Source organism: Labrus mixtus, chromosome 3, assembly GCF_963584025.1.
Source record: "Labrus mixtus chromosome 3, fLabMix1.1, whole genome shotgun sequence".
NCBI lineage: Eukaryota > Metazoa > Chordata > Actinopteri > Labriformes > Labridae > Labrus > Labrus mixtus.
In genome coordinates, this window is record NC_083614.1 from 21581064 (window position 1) to 21599115 (window position 18052).

Genomic DNA, 18052 nt, shown 5'->3' on the forward strand with positions numbered 1-18052 from the left:
TAGCCTGTATCAATTAAAAAACATATATTTAAACCAATGTGATGTGAAGTCGATCGCTTTGTATTCTGAATTAATTGTGCGAGTGTGAGAAATTCTCTTGGAGAAAAATAAATACTATAAATGCAATATGGTTTTAAAAAGACTGTCAGTGACGACAATTTTACCAAGTTATTGTTAAAGTAGATATTTTATTTTCAATGCAGTTGCTTCTAACGTAACCCCTCCTCCTGCTGGTGCCCCGTCTCTCTCTCTCTCTCTCTCTCTCTCGCTCTCTCTCTCTCGCTCTCTCTCTCTCACACACACTCCCCCCGTTATTTTTGCACAGCCCTGAGCTTCGTACTAGTGCAGCACGAGCCGAGCGAGAGGAAAAGACAGACGGTTCACACGCAGCAGCCAAAGCTGATCAATTCGCTCAGGGAATAAATATCTACAAATCGCGCGGCTCTTTCTTCATATGAAAGGAATACCACTTGATCGTGGACGCATGTGAGCGCGCACATGCTTATTTGGGACTTACATACCATGGTTCTTCTGACACAAGTGCGGCTGTCTGTGCTTGTGCTCCTCTGACCATAGAGAGGGTCTTTGGATCTTCTCGAGAAGGCTGCTAGTTCTTATTATTTCTTATGTTCTTCCATTGACGGTAAACGAAACAGTTCTGGAAATATTCTCCGGATGGTGACCCCGGACTGGACTACCTGTTTTCAGCTGCTCCGCTCCATGCGAGGGAAAGGGACTGGGAGACTTGAGCGCATTGCATTCTTTCTGGTTTAACCAGGCACGTTGGAGCTCACATAAAAGGGACACAGGGCTCATAGATTTACACATTTTACGAAAAGGAGAGGTCTTTCCACTAAACACTTATCTGTGCGCCTTTTGGTGAATGGGAGGTATATAGTTCCAGTGGGTTTTGACACCGCTGGGACCAGGACTTGGACTGGGACGGGTCTGGGTGCGTGGAGCGTCGGATCACCCAGGATTGTATTCCCTCCTCTCTCTCGTGGGTTTATTTACATGTCCGACCTGAACCCTTTATGACAATGGATTACTTTCTGCTTTTATGCAGCCTCTTGCTGCCTGTGGTGTCCGCCGTTGAAGGTAAGAAATTTCATCTTTTGTATTTATTTTGCAGGATGCCTTAAAGCGTATTTTTGTGAGCCAGCACCAATGCCTGCTTGGCGGTGCGGCGGGTGAGGCTCCTGTCTTCACAAATACTTCATTTTTTGTTTTCCTCGGTTTCAAAGCAAACTTTTCACTTCCAAAGTGGCCATCTGGCTTCTTTTTAGGGATCTTTAATGGCATTATTGGCTTTACGCAGCCATGCGCTGTGGCCGGTGCAGGTTCCACCACACAATTGTTATGCGCGTCGACTAAAGCTCATCCATTTCAATAGAAGTTGTGTATTCTTTTTTGCTGGATCAGCTACTGCCGGGTGCTGGTGCTTTCTTCGTCACTTAAGGGAAATTAGCTCCACACTGTATCTCATCGGGGAGTCGCGGCTCCAAGACCCCCACCAGACACTTTCCCTCAGGTCGGCTGCGTGTATTTTAGTGCTGTGTGAGTGCGTGGCCTTTTGACATAGGACTATCAGTGTAAGGTCAAAGTAAACACTCAGAAAAAGGCGATAAAAGGCTATATCTATTCTCTATTTAGTTGTAAATACTGACATGTGATTGTTTATTTTTTTTATCCGAAACCTATTAGGATTGTAAAAACATTCAACTTTTATGAAGTAATTTTTCAATGATTTCATTTCTTTTTAAGTCGTGTTTATTTTATTCCAACAGAAGTGGGGTCGATTGATCATCGCTTATATTATTATAATTCATAGCAGTCGCTTCCAATAACAAAGCCATCTGTTAAGGCTGAGTGTTGATGTTTTACGTGCGTAAAAATCGATGGAGAATTCTAGCTGTCTTTTCGCCCCACTGAGGCTTCTCTTATTTTAAAAAAAAGAAGCTCTCTATCTGCTCTGTTTTGGGGAATAAGAATACTGAAGAATGGAAATAAGGTTGAAAGGGGCCTAAAGCATGACACTATGAATGCAGAAGCTCCGGCGAGGCTCCCGGATGGCTTGGGATGCCAGTATAAGTAGGACAGTGTGCCAGTGGCTCAGTTAACGCCTTTCTCTCTCGGTTTGTCTCTCGACCTGTCCACTCCAAGTCTCTGGAGTTTCTCTTATCATAAAACATGTGAAAAACGCCAACCCCTTTTCCCCAAGGCAACCTGTACTTTGATTTACAGTTTTACTGATTTGAAATTGAACTAAACACTAGCCACGTACAGTTGATAGGCTGCATAAGTACAGTAGATACAAACGCCGAATAAACAAAGGAACCTACAACATCGTAACTGTTTCACATGATCATTATGGTACAATTTATTCATTTAAAAAAAATAATAAATCTCAAACATTAGCTTTGAACCGCGGCACGACCTCAGTCTGTGCAATTTAGATGTAAGTTTTTCTCACTTTCCAGATTGCTGCTGACCCTAATATGTGAAAACATCCGCAGGCCTGTTACAGTCTGTGCTGCATGAGAAAAGACCACACTGCCGCTTGAACTCTTAATCACAATTCGGATCAAATTGCCCTTTACACCAGTGCTTCTTCTGCCACGGCCAGAGTGAAGCATGTCTGATAAGTTATATAGTTTTATTGGTAGGCTACGTATAAATAACAGGGCGATATAATGGGGGCAGTTATGAGAAAAGAGACTCATTCGCCCAAAGAGACTTTAGTAAATACGTGATTCAAACTTTTGATGTTGTTAAATGAAGAACTGGATGAATTAAAGGCGCACTATGTAGAAAGTGAGGGTAAAGCTGGCTTGAGTTACACATTTTCATATGCCCACCTCTCCTGAACAACATTATTTTGAAACCCTAGTTCTTTATTTTGCTAGGGACCCCCCTGGACAGCTCTCTGTGACCCCTGCAGGTCACCGGACCCCAGTTGGGAACCACTGACTTAAAACACATGGCTTGAATGGATGAGTGGATTCTTGTTGTGCACAATTTGGGGGGCACATAAGGTAGATATAAGGATGGAGGAAAGGAAAATGTGAAAAAAGAGAGAGAGAGAGAGAGGTAGAGGGAGCGTGGTGATTTCTTGATAATAGTAACGAGTTAGCTGCGCACAGGCATGAAGTTCATGCATATGGTTAGAACAATCTATTCCCTACACAAGTGATGCCATACATTGTACCTGACCGACCTATGTGGAGGGTTTTTTTTCCAAAGCTTTTAATACAGCTGGGTGATTTATGGCCGCTGCTGGGACTTCTTTCGGGGATATCAGGGTTTATGGAGATTTAGGGAGGAACAAGCGGCCTGCTGGGGGAGTTTCCTCGGCCCCACTCTGCGTCTCTCCGCGGGTCCCAGGGTCACACCGCTCGGGGACAAGCCCTTAATGAATTCATGTTTTCTTTTCCTTTTTTTTCTCCCCCGTTTTCTTCTTTCCTTTACTTGTTCACATCCGCTCCTTAAATATGGCTCTCGTAGTAAAACCCCAATCTCGTATGTTTAGTTTGTTTTTAATTATTTAATAAGAAGACGATTCACTCGTTTGAATTCACTGCAAATACCAGCGCTCAACACTATTTTTTTTTTTTTTTAACAAACTTTAACACTTTTGACTGATGGGCGCTTTTCAGTGGCTGAAAAAAAGTACATAAAGTTGTATTGCAAAGGATTTATGATACAATAGCTGTTTTGTGTCTGCGCAGGGACAATACTGAAATGTCCATATGACATCTTACATGTAGATTTCTTTCAGTGTCAGTTGTCTAAATATCATATAACCTTTCATTTAACTTCAGTTATTCATGCATACAAAAATGAATTATTTTTTCGTTTTTTATAATGAGAAATTGATCGTCACGATGCTCCTGGGGTCAGAAGATGTCCTCCTCTGGTGTCAGAGAGGCCGTGGCTGTTGAACTTCAGGCTGCTCTCAGTCTGCTGAGGAGACAAATTGTGCCGATGACAGTCCTGTGTCGCGCACAGGATCTGTGGTTAGTACTGGGTGTAAATTACTTGTGATGAAGGGAGGAAGCACTGACAAAAGACACGAGCACACAGGCACCATAATTATATTCAGGCCGGGCCAAAGAGCTGTAAACGCGATTTACTCAAGTTTAATGTCTTTATGTATTTTTTTAGATGATATTGTAGTTTGATTGATTCTGGTAGAATAAAACCTGTACAGTGTCTGGTTTTAGCACTTAGAGTTCCAGTTGAACACACTTGTATTGAAGTTAGTAAAGTTGAATAGTACTTTCTAAAAAAAAAGTGTGGCGTGTGTTTATTATGACAAAAACATCAACTTCATAATGCCTGCACTTTAGCCAAAAGCCCAAACCTCTCAAGACAACTTCAACCCGAACAGCTCTCACCTGGAATAATTATCAGTCCAAACGAAGACAAATGGGCTTTTATAGTCACAGCTCAGGGTTCCCCACTCATTCTACATACTCGTTTTTTTTTTCTATTTATGGTGGTGTGTTTCGTGGAGTGATTACGCACAAGCCGTGCCTTTTGAAGCGCACATGTTTATGTTTTTACGTGGGTGAGATCACACCTCCACAGGAGCTTTCCTGTGCCTGTTTGCAGTTGGCACATTTCTCCTCTTACTCTCTCACATGATTTATTCTCAACTGGTCCTTGTTTTTTTTTTTCCAATGCAGGGGAGGTCCCCTCGTCATGTTTTATTATTTTATTACCAAGATTAGGAGGCTATCGAACATATGCCGTGATATCATAAACGTTTGGGATTTAAGTGTTTAAATAGTTCTTAATTGACGAACACAAAGCAAAAAAAAAAAACGATCTCACACGCATTTTAAAATGAAATGTAAGATGTATGGTAGCTTTTTTTTCAGCAGAAGTTGAACATATGCGTAAACCACGCCCTTATGAATATAAAATATGGATTTTCCTAATTAAAAAGTAAGTGACTTGAATTCACGTGATTTTAAGGCGAAAGGCTGTCCCTGACCACATTTTTTTTTTTACACTAAACTAAAAAAAAATATATATTTTTTTTTCCAGGCCCTTCAATAAGTTTGGACTGTTTGGACCTTGCTGAATCACAAACTATACAGTAATGCAAAAGGAGAAACATGGCCATAGTGTCCGGCACAGTTATCGTCCGAAGGCCTCCGCGTGCACCAGGCTCTCTATCAGTCTGTGTGGCCCGAGCAGGACTCACCGTGAGGCTGCTGTGTTCAGCTTTCCTCCAGGAGGTCCTCTACATTACATTCAAAAGCAAACTACTGAGCAAATGTATTTAGAGTCGCAATTGAAGTGACAAAGGGAACTATTAGTGACTCTATGGCGGCAATCACGCAGACCATTCAGAGGTTCGAGTGGAAACGCACTAAAGAGGCGTGGAAGTGGATTAGCAAAATAAAAGCAAAGTCATTCTGCCTGTCCTGCTAATGAATCAATCCCGAGGGAATAAGGAGGTCAGGTACATGTTAAAGATATCTATCTATCTATCTATCAATCCATCTATTTATCTATGAAATATATTTTTTCGACTAAAACTCGACTTATTTAATACAAATAGCCTACGTGTTTTTTACGTAAATTACATCTTGCAGCGATGTAAACAGACAGTGTTTCTACGCACACACACCTACCTCTGTGTGTTGTTCAAAGTGTCAATTGATGTGGTCTCATTGATCGAGCAAATCAGCTCAGCCCTTTAAAACCGCACCATCGGTTCTGGTGCGCGAGACTGCGAGGCTCTCTCTCTCTTCACGCTAGAAGCAATCAGCAATGCATGAGGATATTTATCAATGAGGTACTGATCAATCAGCTGCATGAAGGATAAGTCCGCCTCTAGTACAAAATTGCCTGGAGTTCACATTGGGCAGAAAGTCAGAATTAAGGAAATTATTGTTTATTATCATATAAACCATTTATGATCATAGTTTATTATTAACCCTTTTTATTAATATATTATTGTACATTTTTGTTGAATGGTTTCCTGTCATGTTCATTAAAATGTCAAACTTTTCAGTTTGGTAGTATCCATTTGATTTAATACTTTCTTTTAATGTCACAGTAATGCAGATTGATACCATTATTCACATACAGTGATATATATATACACGAGAGGAAACAAAAGTACCAGTTCATCACCTCCAGCAGTCCTCTGGTGGATTTGACCTCGTCAGGCAGCACAGTCTCTATAGGTCATACGCTCGACAGCAGCCATGTTGAACAGATGTACAGTGACTTAGGTTCAGACTGTCCTAAGGCGCTCAGAAAGAAGGGGGAGCGGATGACGGCATGTTGGGAGTCACGGTGGGATGGTATGGGGGCTGTGGGGGGGTGGGGGGGGGGATTGTGAGGTTGTGTGCTTGGTGGCAAATTTGGATCAGAAACCCAGAGAGCAGCAGAGTTGACAGACTTTACAGATGCAACGGGCCTGCGGGAGCGCTCATGTGCACCCACTGATGGTTCATGGCTCATATGGCGGCCTCGGAAAGATTCACCGAGCTGGAATTTCACATGTAGGCAAGCAACAGCCGTGTCCGGCCTGCTGGGGCTTTTTACACACCAGGAAGTGGACCGAGCAGGATGACCAGTGGAAATAATGCAGCAGCTTTTGAAAACGCAGATGTTGTAAACTCTCTGTAGCTGTGTGCTGTAAGGTTTATTTATTTTATTATCAAATATGTGACAAATATGACACAGTGATGTTGTCAAGTCTTGTCCATTTCACCGTATTTGTTCAAGGCTTTACAATTAGCTTTTAAAGCTTCAAACAGGATCCACAGACATACAGTGTTAAACCAGCAGCAAAGTCATTCCATAAGGGAAATATGGGTGGAAGCACATTAGTATTACAGTATTCAAATATGAGAAATTATTTTGCAGTTATTTAAAGTGATCTGCATATCAAGCTAAATACTAACATGTTTTATCTGATATAAATAAATACAAGTCCATGTCTGTCCATACTGTACGTACGCATAGTCATTTAATATGAGTTTGAAGAATAGGATGAAGGTGAATTTATATTAGAACTTGCCCCATTTATCTAAATAGAATCTGAGTGCAACATATGACGCATTTACTGAAAATAAAACATGCTTTAACATGAATTACAATTCAAATATAGTTAGTATAGGTGCTCAATGTGTCCGATGCATATCTATTACAACTGTTCTCACTTATTTTAAGTTAAATCTTTGTGTTCATGAAAAAAACAAAAACATATTGAGCTGATGTCAGCTTTATAAGAAATTCTGGAGATACGTTTTGGACAATTTCTTAAGCTGTCCATGTGTGTACAGCTTGTGCATGTGTGCCTGTGTATGACATCCGTGTGTGTGTGCAGTCCATCCTGGCATCCGACAGAGGGGCCTTGTGGGATGGCAGGTTTTTGACACCGACTGTTGAGCGCAAGCAGAGGAGGGCGAATGTGTCTGGGCCTGCCCTGCTGCACACACACACACACACAAACACACACACACACACACAGCCGGTGTCTGTACTCAGTCGAGCAGAACAAGGGAGAGAGAGAGAGACACACACACACACAGGCACAGGGAGGAACAGAGAGTGAGGTAAAGATTTTGATCACGGGGAAAGCAAGTTGGGTGGGGCAAATAAGAGGTAGGAGTGTATTTGTGTGTTAGAGAGGTTACAGGGGTCGGGAGTGTGTGTGTGTGTGTGTGTGTGTGTGTGTGTGTGTGTGTGTGTGTGTGTGTGTGTGTGCGTGTGTGTGTGTGTGTGTGTGTGTGTGTGTGTGTGCTTTGCTGGGGGTACAGTATGTCAAGGTCTGTATATTCCTGAAAGTTAAGGTGGATTATATTAAAACAAAAGTAAAAGAGGTAGGTCTTGGCCACCATTGTACAGGAGATTTGTTTTTATTGAGGCACTTCCTTGTTTAATATATTTAAATAAATTAAAAAGTCATTGAAAGCCTTTCACTTAATTTTTTACACTATTACCTTGATTCAATTTAGACTCGATAATTATTTCACGATCTGATTACCTTCCAGAGGGAAAAAAGTAAACTTAAAGTGACTTAAAGTTATTCACAACCTGATAATGTTATAGGAAAGCCCAGCATATGATGATCACATATAATGAGTGTTTCACATTGCTCTGCTCAGCCAGACAAGGATGCCCCTCATCTTTTTTTTTTCCTGATCAAACTATATAAATCAACATTAAAATACTGATAAGATGTTAAATGAATGCCTATCAGAGTTACTATTTTACAGGCGCTGTCCATAAAGTGCAGCTGAAATGACCATGTGTCAAAATGTCCAGATTCTAAGTGAGCTAGGACCTGCTGTGCTTTTCCACCCACACTCTGCCCACGTCCTGTGACCCCGATCTGGAGATCATGAGGGTGTCCTGGATGGATGGATTTTGAGGGGGGGGAGGGAACTCCCAAGGCTTTTTTCTCTTGCAACAATAGTCATCCTAACACAATCAAGCTCCAGGGGTTATCCTTTTCCAGTGGCGAATAAAAATACATCGAAAGAGGATGCGTATATTTAGAGAAACCGACTGTGCAACTTTCCACGGCTCGTTGACACATCGAAACTAACACAAACATACCGGGGTCACATGCACAGCCGGAGACTGGGTCAGAGATGTGCGCTTGACTTCTTTTTTGTCGTCTTGGGCAGCTCGCGTATCAGGGCAGTTGTACTATTTTCATGCACGAACTGGAGCACATTATGAGAAATGACATGAGGCGGCCATTAAGCTTCACGTTACTTGGCCAGCACAGTATAGAACCAGTGATGTTCAAATGAACACAGGGTGGAGTTTAAGGGGGCGGGTAGACGTTTCCCAGCAGCAGTTTGATCCACCTCAGGGCCTCCTCCCACCACTTTCTTTACGAGCTACAGGCTCTTGTAACAAATTTTGCCGATGGAGCAGAAAGAGATCTTTGATATTTTTCTTTAAAAAATAGCCAGTTACATCTGTCTGGAGGGTGGACGCTGTTGTAAAATGTTTTGCCTTGAGGGGGGGGGGGGGCACATCACCTGGTTTCAGCCTTTTCCAGTCTTTTTAACTAGAAGAAGAAAAGACAGCTGGGGAAATTCTCTTTGTCGAGTTGAACCATAACTGGAATGTTGATGGGAGGTTATCTACATTTTGTGATGATAAGACCAGCTTCAATAGTAAGGCTGTAGTGGTGACTGGTTGTAGGCTTAAATGTCCATCGTAATAAAAAAAAAAAAAACCTGTGTGAGTGTTCAGCAATGTATATTTGACTTGCGAAGGGATATTTGTGTTAGTGTTCCATATTACATTTGCGTGCAGAGTAGCACACCTTGTCCCGCCCCACTTCTCATCCTCTGTGTCAAAAACACTCGCCACCTGCACTTCATCTACACTTCAAAAAGCCCCGCAGGCGAGAGGAGGGCTCCCCACATCTATAAAATATTTCTCCCCGTTCCCTTTTTGTCTTCTTGAGAACAGCAGCAGGTTTAACCAGAGGCCCAGTTCTCTTATTAACAGCGCACTAAAATTCACTCTGAACATCTGAAACGCGCCCTCTTCGGCTCGCACACGCTGAATTCAAGACATTTCAGTGGCAGCAGCACCAATCACACGTGACCTTCTGTCAAGACATTTACATAATCCCCATGGTTCCACGCTGCAAGCGCTTGGAGAAACTGCCAGCTGTGGGGAGCCTCTATTTAACCTCAGCTCAGGTTGAAATGCCGTGACATAGTGACTCTTATGTTCAAGTGAGCACAATATTAAGATAGCAATCGAAGGGAGGTCAAAGACTGATTATTAAGGACAGCAGTTCATTGGGTAATTTAGCAAATGTGGAGGTGTTTTTTTTGGTCTTTTGTTCCTTATAGATTGCCCTAACACCTGACCATTTGGTAGATGGCAGAGAGCCATAAAGTGGTATGTGTGTGTGAGTGTAAAGATACACTAATAAAGTGTGTTTTCAGCAGCAGTCAGATGAAGGGAAGGGAGGCCACCCCGTTTTTGCCATAAGCTTCAGTCAGTCAACAGAGCTGTGGGTCCAATGCTGCAAAAAAGTATTCTCAGGAGCACTGTCTATTTTTGATGTAACTGTAATTCTCCTGTGAGGATTTTTGAACTGATAATGATGCAGACTGAAATTAATATTGATACTTTATATGACCTTCAACAGCAAACAGTAGTAGTTATTTTATGCCACAGGGTACATGTCAGACAAAATGACTAACATTGGCTGCCAATACTCACTTGATATTAAAAAAAATAATAATCAAAAGAGCACAATGCTGAAAGTTTCTCCCTGGTTCTTTTTAGGTATAATTCTTTTCCTCAAATTAATTGAAACTTAATTTGATCATGAAGTCCCTCGACATTTAAGCGATGTTTTCTTTTCAAATCTGTCCCGATAAAAGATTTTTTAAATAATATCTGCTTTGCCGCAACCTCACATTTTAATTCTGTGCTTGTATGGCCATATGACATGCTTGTTGTTAGCTGGGATTGTACCAGGGATTTGACAACAAGCGCTGTGAAAGACTAATTGCAGTGAGCCAGATGAAAGCACAGGACAATATAGGGCTGACCCCCTCCCTCTGTGCCAAGTCAGGCCATAAACAGCTTCCCTTTCCCCTCTAACACCCTATGGAAATCCCTTCTGACCTCTCAACTCACACGTACACACATACACACAAACACTTAACACACATGAATGGTGACAGTTGCTTAATCATAAAGCTATACACATGCATGCACACATTACCTCCACCCAATACACATGCAACCCGCCACCAATACACACACACACACAACATCGCATCCACCCCCTTCTTAGGGTCAGAGCGCATGACCATATCCACATCCAGTCACTTCTCTGCAAATGAATCAATCAGCTGGTTCCATTCATTTCATCGCTGTCAAACCCCATCGATCAGCCCCTTTTCTCCACCATCCCAACAGAGCAGCAGGGGAGCTCAGAGATCGAGAGGAGAAGAAGGGGCTTGAAACATCCTGGTAGTTCAAAGACTCCTCATTTCTCATCTGCTTTGGTCCCCCAGAAATGTGGTGTTTTGATGGTGTGTAGCTTTGGGTGTGTATATGAGTGTGAAATGAAAGAGAGAGAAGGGATTAAAAAAAGATCAAGAAGGCACGATGTCTTCTCCTACAGTTTATACATGATATCTGACCTTTCTGTTACCTTTGCAAAGACTGCCGTGTTAGCAGTGTGGAATCCATCACCATGGGTAGGATGGAGATAGCAGGAGGCAGATTGTAAGCCAAGCGCAAGCCCATACACATCCAGGGATGCCCTTTTTTTTGTACCATGAGGTATAAACCTCCTCACCACCCTACTCTGGAGTCTGAGCCTGTAGCTTGGCTACGTGAACGATGTGGATGATCGGTCCAACTCTCGCCATGCTCCATCCTCCCCACATACTGAGTCAAAGTCAAAAAAGGTTATTAGTCAATAAAGCCTCTCAAAGTTGGAGCTTTGAGTGAGTGAGGCCATGCGTAGTGAGAGAGGGAAGTAAGAAAAGAGGGGTTTTCATTTTTCAAAAGCCATTTACTGCTGTTTATTGGCTGGCCACTTCATCTCAAAAAGTGTTGAGAGAAGTAACTCGACAGAACAGAGATCGCAAGAAGCCAAGGTCAGTCGTGTTGGGGTTGAGGGGAAAGGACTGGAGAAGGAAAGGTGGAAGGTGGAAGAAGCAGTTTCTGAAACTGTGAGGTCGGTTGGAGTTTGGGTAATCTCCAGATTTGGACACTTTCCATCATCCTACCGTGCAAGCTTCCCCTTTTCACGACATGCAGCTGCATCCCAGATACAAGATTGTGTCTGGGAAGGAAGATCCATTGCAACAGCACCTCTCCCTATTTTAAATCCTCAGTCTTTATATCTCGCTCACACATACACCCTCATCAGTCCCAGATGAACAGCCTTGGCTTTGATGCGGCCTGGAAGAAATCTGCCAGTGGTTTTTAATGAATATGACAAGCAAGCCAGTGCCGATCAATTGAAATGTTGTGTGACAATTTCAAGATGCAATCTCAGATAGTGTCAGAATGCGGGAGTCAATGGCAGATGGAATGTAATAATTAGAGGTGGAAAAAAAGGAGGAGTGCGCGAGTAAACACATATTTCACATGAGTCATTATTGCAGCCTTACAGAAAGCCGAACATTGTCTTTTTATGACCGGAATCGCGGTTAAATGTTGAATCGAAAAGCCGTGTTAAACTTTGTTATGAACAGGAACAAAGCATTTGACTAAAATAGTTATTGATTTATATGTCCCAATATGTTTTATGTTTTTAGCACAGGTTAATCAGGTAGCACAGATGGAAAGGTCCCAGTAGGTTTTGTACCAGCCAGACAGCTTGGCGCTTTCATTCTAGAGAGGAAGAAGCAAATGTTTCATGGCTTTCCACCAATAAAGGTGGGCATTAACAAAAATCCTCAGGAGACAAAGCCTCCTTTTAGACGCTGTTTACCTTCCCTTTCTTCACCTGCTGTCACTTTCTTAGGCTTTTACTACTTTCCCAGCCTTGCCCTTGGCCAATGGTCTCTTCACCCCACCTTTTTAACTGTCACCCCCATCCTTTCTTCTTTCTTCCCATCCATTTTGTTCATCGCTCTGCCCTCTGCCCCTCTTCAGTCCCCTCCTCTGTGACCCTAGCTTATCACAGTTACAGTAGGTCCTAATTGCAGTATTATTTTCCTTTCCCCGTTATCTCACGTCCTTGTGATATCAAAATCCCAGCAGAAAGAGTAAGCAGCTGGGAGACATATGCTATTTACTGCTCAGAGACCCTTTGTTGTTGCCCAAGACTTGATAAGGTCTTGAGTGTCAAGATGACTTCCCCTATTGTGTATTGAGAGAGGAAAGTCTGCACTTAAAAGCCATCGCAAATCTCCCCTCATTCCACTGGCTGAAGCATTTCCTTACATGAAAATTCTGACATGCACTTTTCTTTCAACAAAGTCATTATCACCCTTGGCTTTTCGACAAAACATGTCTTGCCTGACAGCTTGGACAATAAAAAAAAGATTAGAACAGAAGGAACGCCTACAAAAAAAAAAAGAGAAAGACAAGAGGGCTTCTGCGAGCTGTAATACAATATGTTGCTTTAGGTGGCAAAGGGTGTCTAAGTGGGAGTCGCGTGAGGTGTCTGGGTTTTAAATACCTCAGCCAAACAGCTTAGAGTGTGAAAACAATCGGCTGAGACATGAAAGTGTGAGCGAGAACACACACAGGGGTCAGATAACCCCCGGCCAGATGGTGATGGTCAAGTGAGCCGGGGGGGGAAAGGTTGTGCAGGGGATCGCAATTTTTTTTGCCACTAGTGTCAGAAGAGGGATACAAAACCATTAGCCCCTGAGCCACTTTTGGCCTCTGTAAACTCCCAGGGGTTCAGATATGAAAGGATAGTGATGATTAGAGATTCAATTTGGCTTGCCATCAATCAATGCCACCAAGTTGGTCAGGGTTGCTGCGGATAGCCCATCCTTGCAACCAGATTGGGCTCTTGCCTCTTGGGATTCACGCCCTTTTTTCACGCTTTGTTAATTAAGCGACCAAGCTGCCCCTACACTTACTTATTTATGAATCTTGGCTTCGACCGGTACTGGAGACCACTTGGTTTCCCCTAATTAGTCCCTCACTAATGGCTCAGCTTCGAAACAATCCATACAATCTCAAACCAGGCCGCCGACCCCCATTCTGTCATTTTCACACACGGAACCATAACACCCATATGACCTTGACGCTACACAACCCACGCTGTCTGGTGTTGTGTTTCTGGGGTGCTGGATAAAGTGCTCCACATGGGATAATGAGGCAACACTTAAAAAAAATCAATATCCATCTCTGTCCGTCTAAGTAATTCCTCACCTGTTCATTAACCCAAGGAGAGAGCAACACGGATGTATTGAGGCTTGATAGTCATTACATAAAGAAGAGCACCTGAAGGAGCACTGAGCCCAGAGCTGCAGGGCTTTTGCAGAATTAACTCTGCCATGATTTATTGAAACGTGTATCCACTTTTAAACAAGGGCTATTTACAAGCACAGAAAAACAACAGATGTGTACCGGTGACTTCATAACACCTTTCTGAATGATGTATGCCAGTATACATCATTGCTTTAACCACAGTCTTGTAATTACTGGAACTACCAATTGGTCCTGCAAACACCCTGCCCAAAAGCGTTTTTCCCTTCCTTCCAATGAAGTCACTTCTCAGGGTCAGTAAGCCCATCCGCTGTGGCCTTGTGTGGTGTGGTTTGAGTCCCATAAACACTGTTCCCGAGTCAGATTTACTGGCCAGCAGCCCTTGGGATTCATTTGTATTCTACCCACTTTGGCTGGTTCAGGGTCAGGGCCGGTGACTAATCAGGTCAGTGCTGATCCACACCCTGTGGTTAGAGCACTACCAACCCCACCTAGCTCACTTGGACCACCAAGAGGTCTGGCTCTGTGTATTTGTGCGTGTGCTGAAGGTAGATGGAACACATTCAAGCTGCATGGAAACAAACTGATATATTTTTTTTAAGAAATCCATTTCCCATGGCCCTGGTCCTTGCAGAAAAACAAACCTGCAACTCGTTGTTGTTTATTCCCTTCAGACTGTATTGCCACAGGCCACAACAGAACTAGACCCAGCTGAACACTTGAGCTAATGGGTGAGCTTAGGCATAAACATTGGGATCGTTATTTTTTAACTAGCTGAGTCCGCCAGGGGCTGTGTTATAAGGATCACAATAAGGTAGGTTGGGTAGGCGGGGAAAACTTGGGTTAGGAAACCCATTTAACCATTAAAGTTATTAACCATTGCTATGCTGACTTCCCTAATTTGTGTTGACTTGAAAGTACCCATCAATGTATATTAGTGCATGAGTCTTTGAAGAAGACAAAGAACTGAAATACAAAAACTCTTCTCTGGTTGTTTGGGCTGCAAAAACAGCGAAGTTAACTTATAAACTTGCTCAAGACCTTCCATATAACACATAACCTGAGCAAATGTGTTAATAAAACGATTTCCCCGTTGATCTACCTTCCATATTCCTTTTACTAATCATTTTAATTTCATTTTCGTTTTCACATAAACCACCCATCCCTGAATTTGATTTTCTACGATAGTTGAGTCAACAGAAAACTCTCCTATCCCCACACAAACACACGCAAACAAATACACTCGTACACATACCCAAACACAGCTGCAGGTGTTTGCTGATGATAATGTAGCATCCTAATACTTCTGTAGTCCTGTTGCAATTCCCAAATGACATTCTATGTCCCTCCATGCACAGACACACACAGATTGCACATTATTCAAGATGGGAATCCGTGTTTCAGATACAGTAAAATGTTTGTGTGAATGTGTGTATGTCGTAGAGATACACGGTGTGTCAGCATATAAATCAATTGGTGCCTGGCGGCCTTGTGGCTAGAGCTACTCTTTGTGTGTGTGTGTGTGTGGGGGGGGGTAATTGGTGACACCCTGCTCCCTCCAAACTGCCAGATTTAGTTACACATCAATGAAGGGTGAATAATACATTAGCCAGGGTAGCCCATAGTCCTCCTACATATCCCAGGAGCAAAGACAGAGGGACGAAGAGGTAGACAGCTGACAGAATAAAAAAAATAAAGTCAAAAGAGAAAAGAAATTTAACCCAGGTATCACAGTCCCCTCCTTTATCCCATTTATCATCCACACCATTTATCCAAACCGTCAAACTTCATCCTACCTCCCTTTTTGTTTAGATAGGCTCCCTCTAGTGTCCCTACTCCCTTGGCTTGATATATGACGCACCTCTTTCTCCCAGATTTATGCTGCTGTTCAGGTGCTTTAAGGACAACAGGACACCTTCAGAGGGAAGCGGAGACGATGCATAAACTCTGGCCCAGTCAGCTGGCTCCGGTTTTTAGCAGGCTCGCTGGAGTGTGCGAGGGTCCTTGAGCATGGATCAGTGATGCAAGTGGTTCTGTAATCATGGTGCAATTATTTAGACATCCATCTTACTGTGAAGACGACAGGATGACTTTGTGCGCCTGTTTGTCTTTGTCCATGTCAGCCTGTCCACTGTGTGTGTGTGTGTGTGTGTGTGTGTGTGTGTGTGTGTGTGTGTGTGTGTGTGTGTGTGTGTGTGTGTGTGTGTGTTTGTCCTTGCCAGTTTTAATGTTTCATTGCTTGTGTATCTGCAAATACGTGTTTCCCTGTGTGTGCGTTTCTGAATGCTGGATGGTTTATTCCATCTTTCTCTGGTGTTGCTGTCTGGGGCCCTCGTATGCCGTTCCAATGCACAGAGGTCTTTATGTAATTGAAGTGGGCCCTCTGAAGCCCCCCTGCCATATGGACCAAAGCAGCCTTGTCTGCCTGCCTGTCTGTCTGTCTGTCTGTCTGTCTGTCTGTCTAATTGTCCACCCATCAATTTATTTTAATTGCCCAGTGCCAGGACTGGTTGCTGTGACCATATATATCGAGTGGTTTCTCAATAGGTTAAATACATTAATATGTAATAAGGTTTGGGACATGCACAAATCCCTGACCATGAGAATGACCAGATAATGCTGATCTGGGCTGAGGCCTAAGCCTGCATGGATGCAATTTTCCCAATCCTCACCATTGTCAATGTTATAAGCATCTCTTTTGGTTTAAAAAGAATAAAAATGTCAAACTCCAACTAAAGTTGCTCTACGAAAGGAAGGTGCAGCTACTTATTTGTTTTAAGAGTGAACATAAAATGTACCAAACCAAAAGAAAAAAAAAAAGAAACCACATTATATTGGGAACATCTTGCTGTGGCAGTTGAAGACAGATTTGTATTGTTTGCTCTACAAATGTCATAAAGTTAATTCCCGTCTGTACTGTAAAGTTATATAGCCTGGAATCTGTGTGGCATAAAAATGTGAAGTGTGTTTTGGAGGTTCAGATTGCCAACCCTCACAGCAGTGATTTTGTTTATTACGGTAATTATACTAATGCCTTTGAAAAAAAAAACAACCATGTTCTGAATTTATTGAAGCAATACCAAAAGCCAGAAACCTCTACCCCGTCTCCTCAGCCATTTTATTTCCCTTTAATTTGAATTATACTGCTAAAGTCACACACAGGTTTTGTTGCATCTGTTGTGAGAATGCTCCAACTAATGTGAGCATTTTCACATATCATCTTGCAATGTTGCCATCCAAGTAATTTGAGCTTTTTTCTACAGCAATGCAACACTAACAGGAGGCTATACCTTTCAGGAGGCTAAATGGTTAAAAACAAAATTTAAGGAAGATGCAGATAATAACACTATCATCCTTGTATTAAACTGTTTCTGAATGCTCTGGCCGCTCTCTTTCTCTCTCTCTCTCTCTCTCTTTTGGCTGGTTCATTACTGACGCTTTTAGCTGCTAAAGAGGCAAAGTCCATTTGCACAGAGGAGGTCTAACATGTCAATATATTACATCAGCCAAGTATTAGATTAATTAACTCAGTAGCTAAGAATGCAGGGTTCGAAGAGGATCTCGACGGAAAGACACACTGATAGTGTATATGAGGGAGAGTTTCCACACAACAGATCAACGTGATTAATCTCACACAGCCATTTGTGGCAGTGAGAAACAAAATAGCCATAAATAATAATGAGCTCACCACTGCATCTTTTACTCTAAGGCAGGTTTATCTGCCACCACTTACTTAAGAATTTAAATAAAAAGCCTGGTAGTAAGAATAAATACACCATTTTAAACACTGTAAATCTGCTGCCGTTTGTCATTATAGAGTGCTATGTCACGCGTGAGAACAATGCTGCTGCGTGTTTAAAACTTTTAACTACTTCCCTTGAAAGCTCAAAAGATTGTTAGTCCGTTAAAGTCAGTAAACACACACCAAAGGAGGATTAAAAAAAATAAATAAATGGGAGCGGTAGTTGTATGTGTAAATGAGGGACTCTGTCAGAAAGTATAGGGACAAAGGCAAAATAAAAAAGAAAGAAAGAAAGAAAGGAAGGAAGGATTTGAAAAGGAATGAGAATACAAGGGGTAAAACCAAGCGACCTTGCCCGGTTTACCGTGCCCAGTGTTTGATGAA

At 42.4% G+C, this 18052-nt stretch overlaps 1 protein-coding gene across 6 annotated transcripts in view; it reads left to right on the plus strand.

Annotated features, from left to right (window-relative positions):
• Positions 1 to 322: 322 nt before the first annotated feature.
• Positions 323 to 18052, plus strand: part of LOC132965696 (ephrin type-B receptor 3-like) — a 60741-nt gene continuing 43011 nt past the window's right edge. For 3 of the 6 annotated variants that reach the window (XM_061033789.1, XM_061033792.1, XM_061033790.1), the window contains exon 1: positions 325 to 1098. In XM_061033789.1, the coding sequence (XP_060889772.1) occupies positions 1035 to 1098 (64 nt within the window). In that variant the 5' untranslated portion in view covers positions 325 to 1034. Of the gene's footprint in view, positions 1099 to 18052 lie in introns of all 6 variants that reach the window. The other 3 variants (XM_061033793.1, XM_061033794.1, XM_061033795.1) reach the window with 3 other exon arrangements.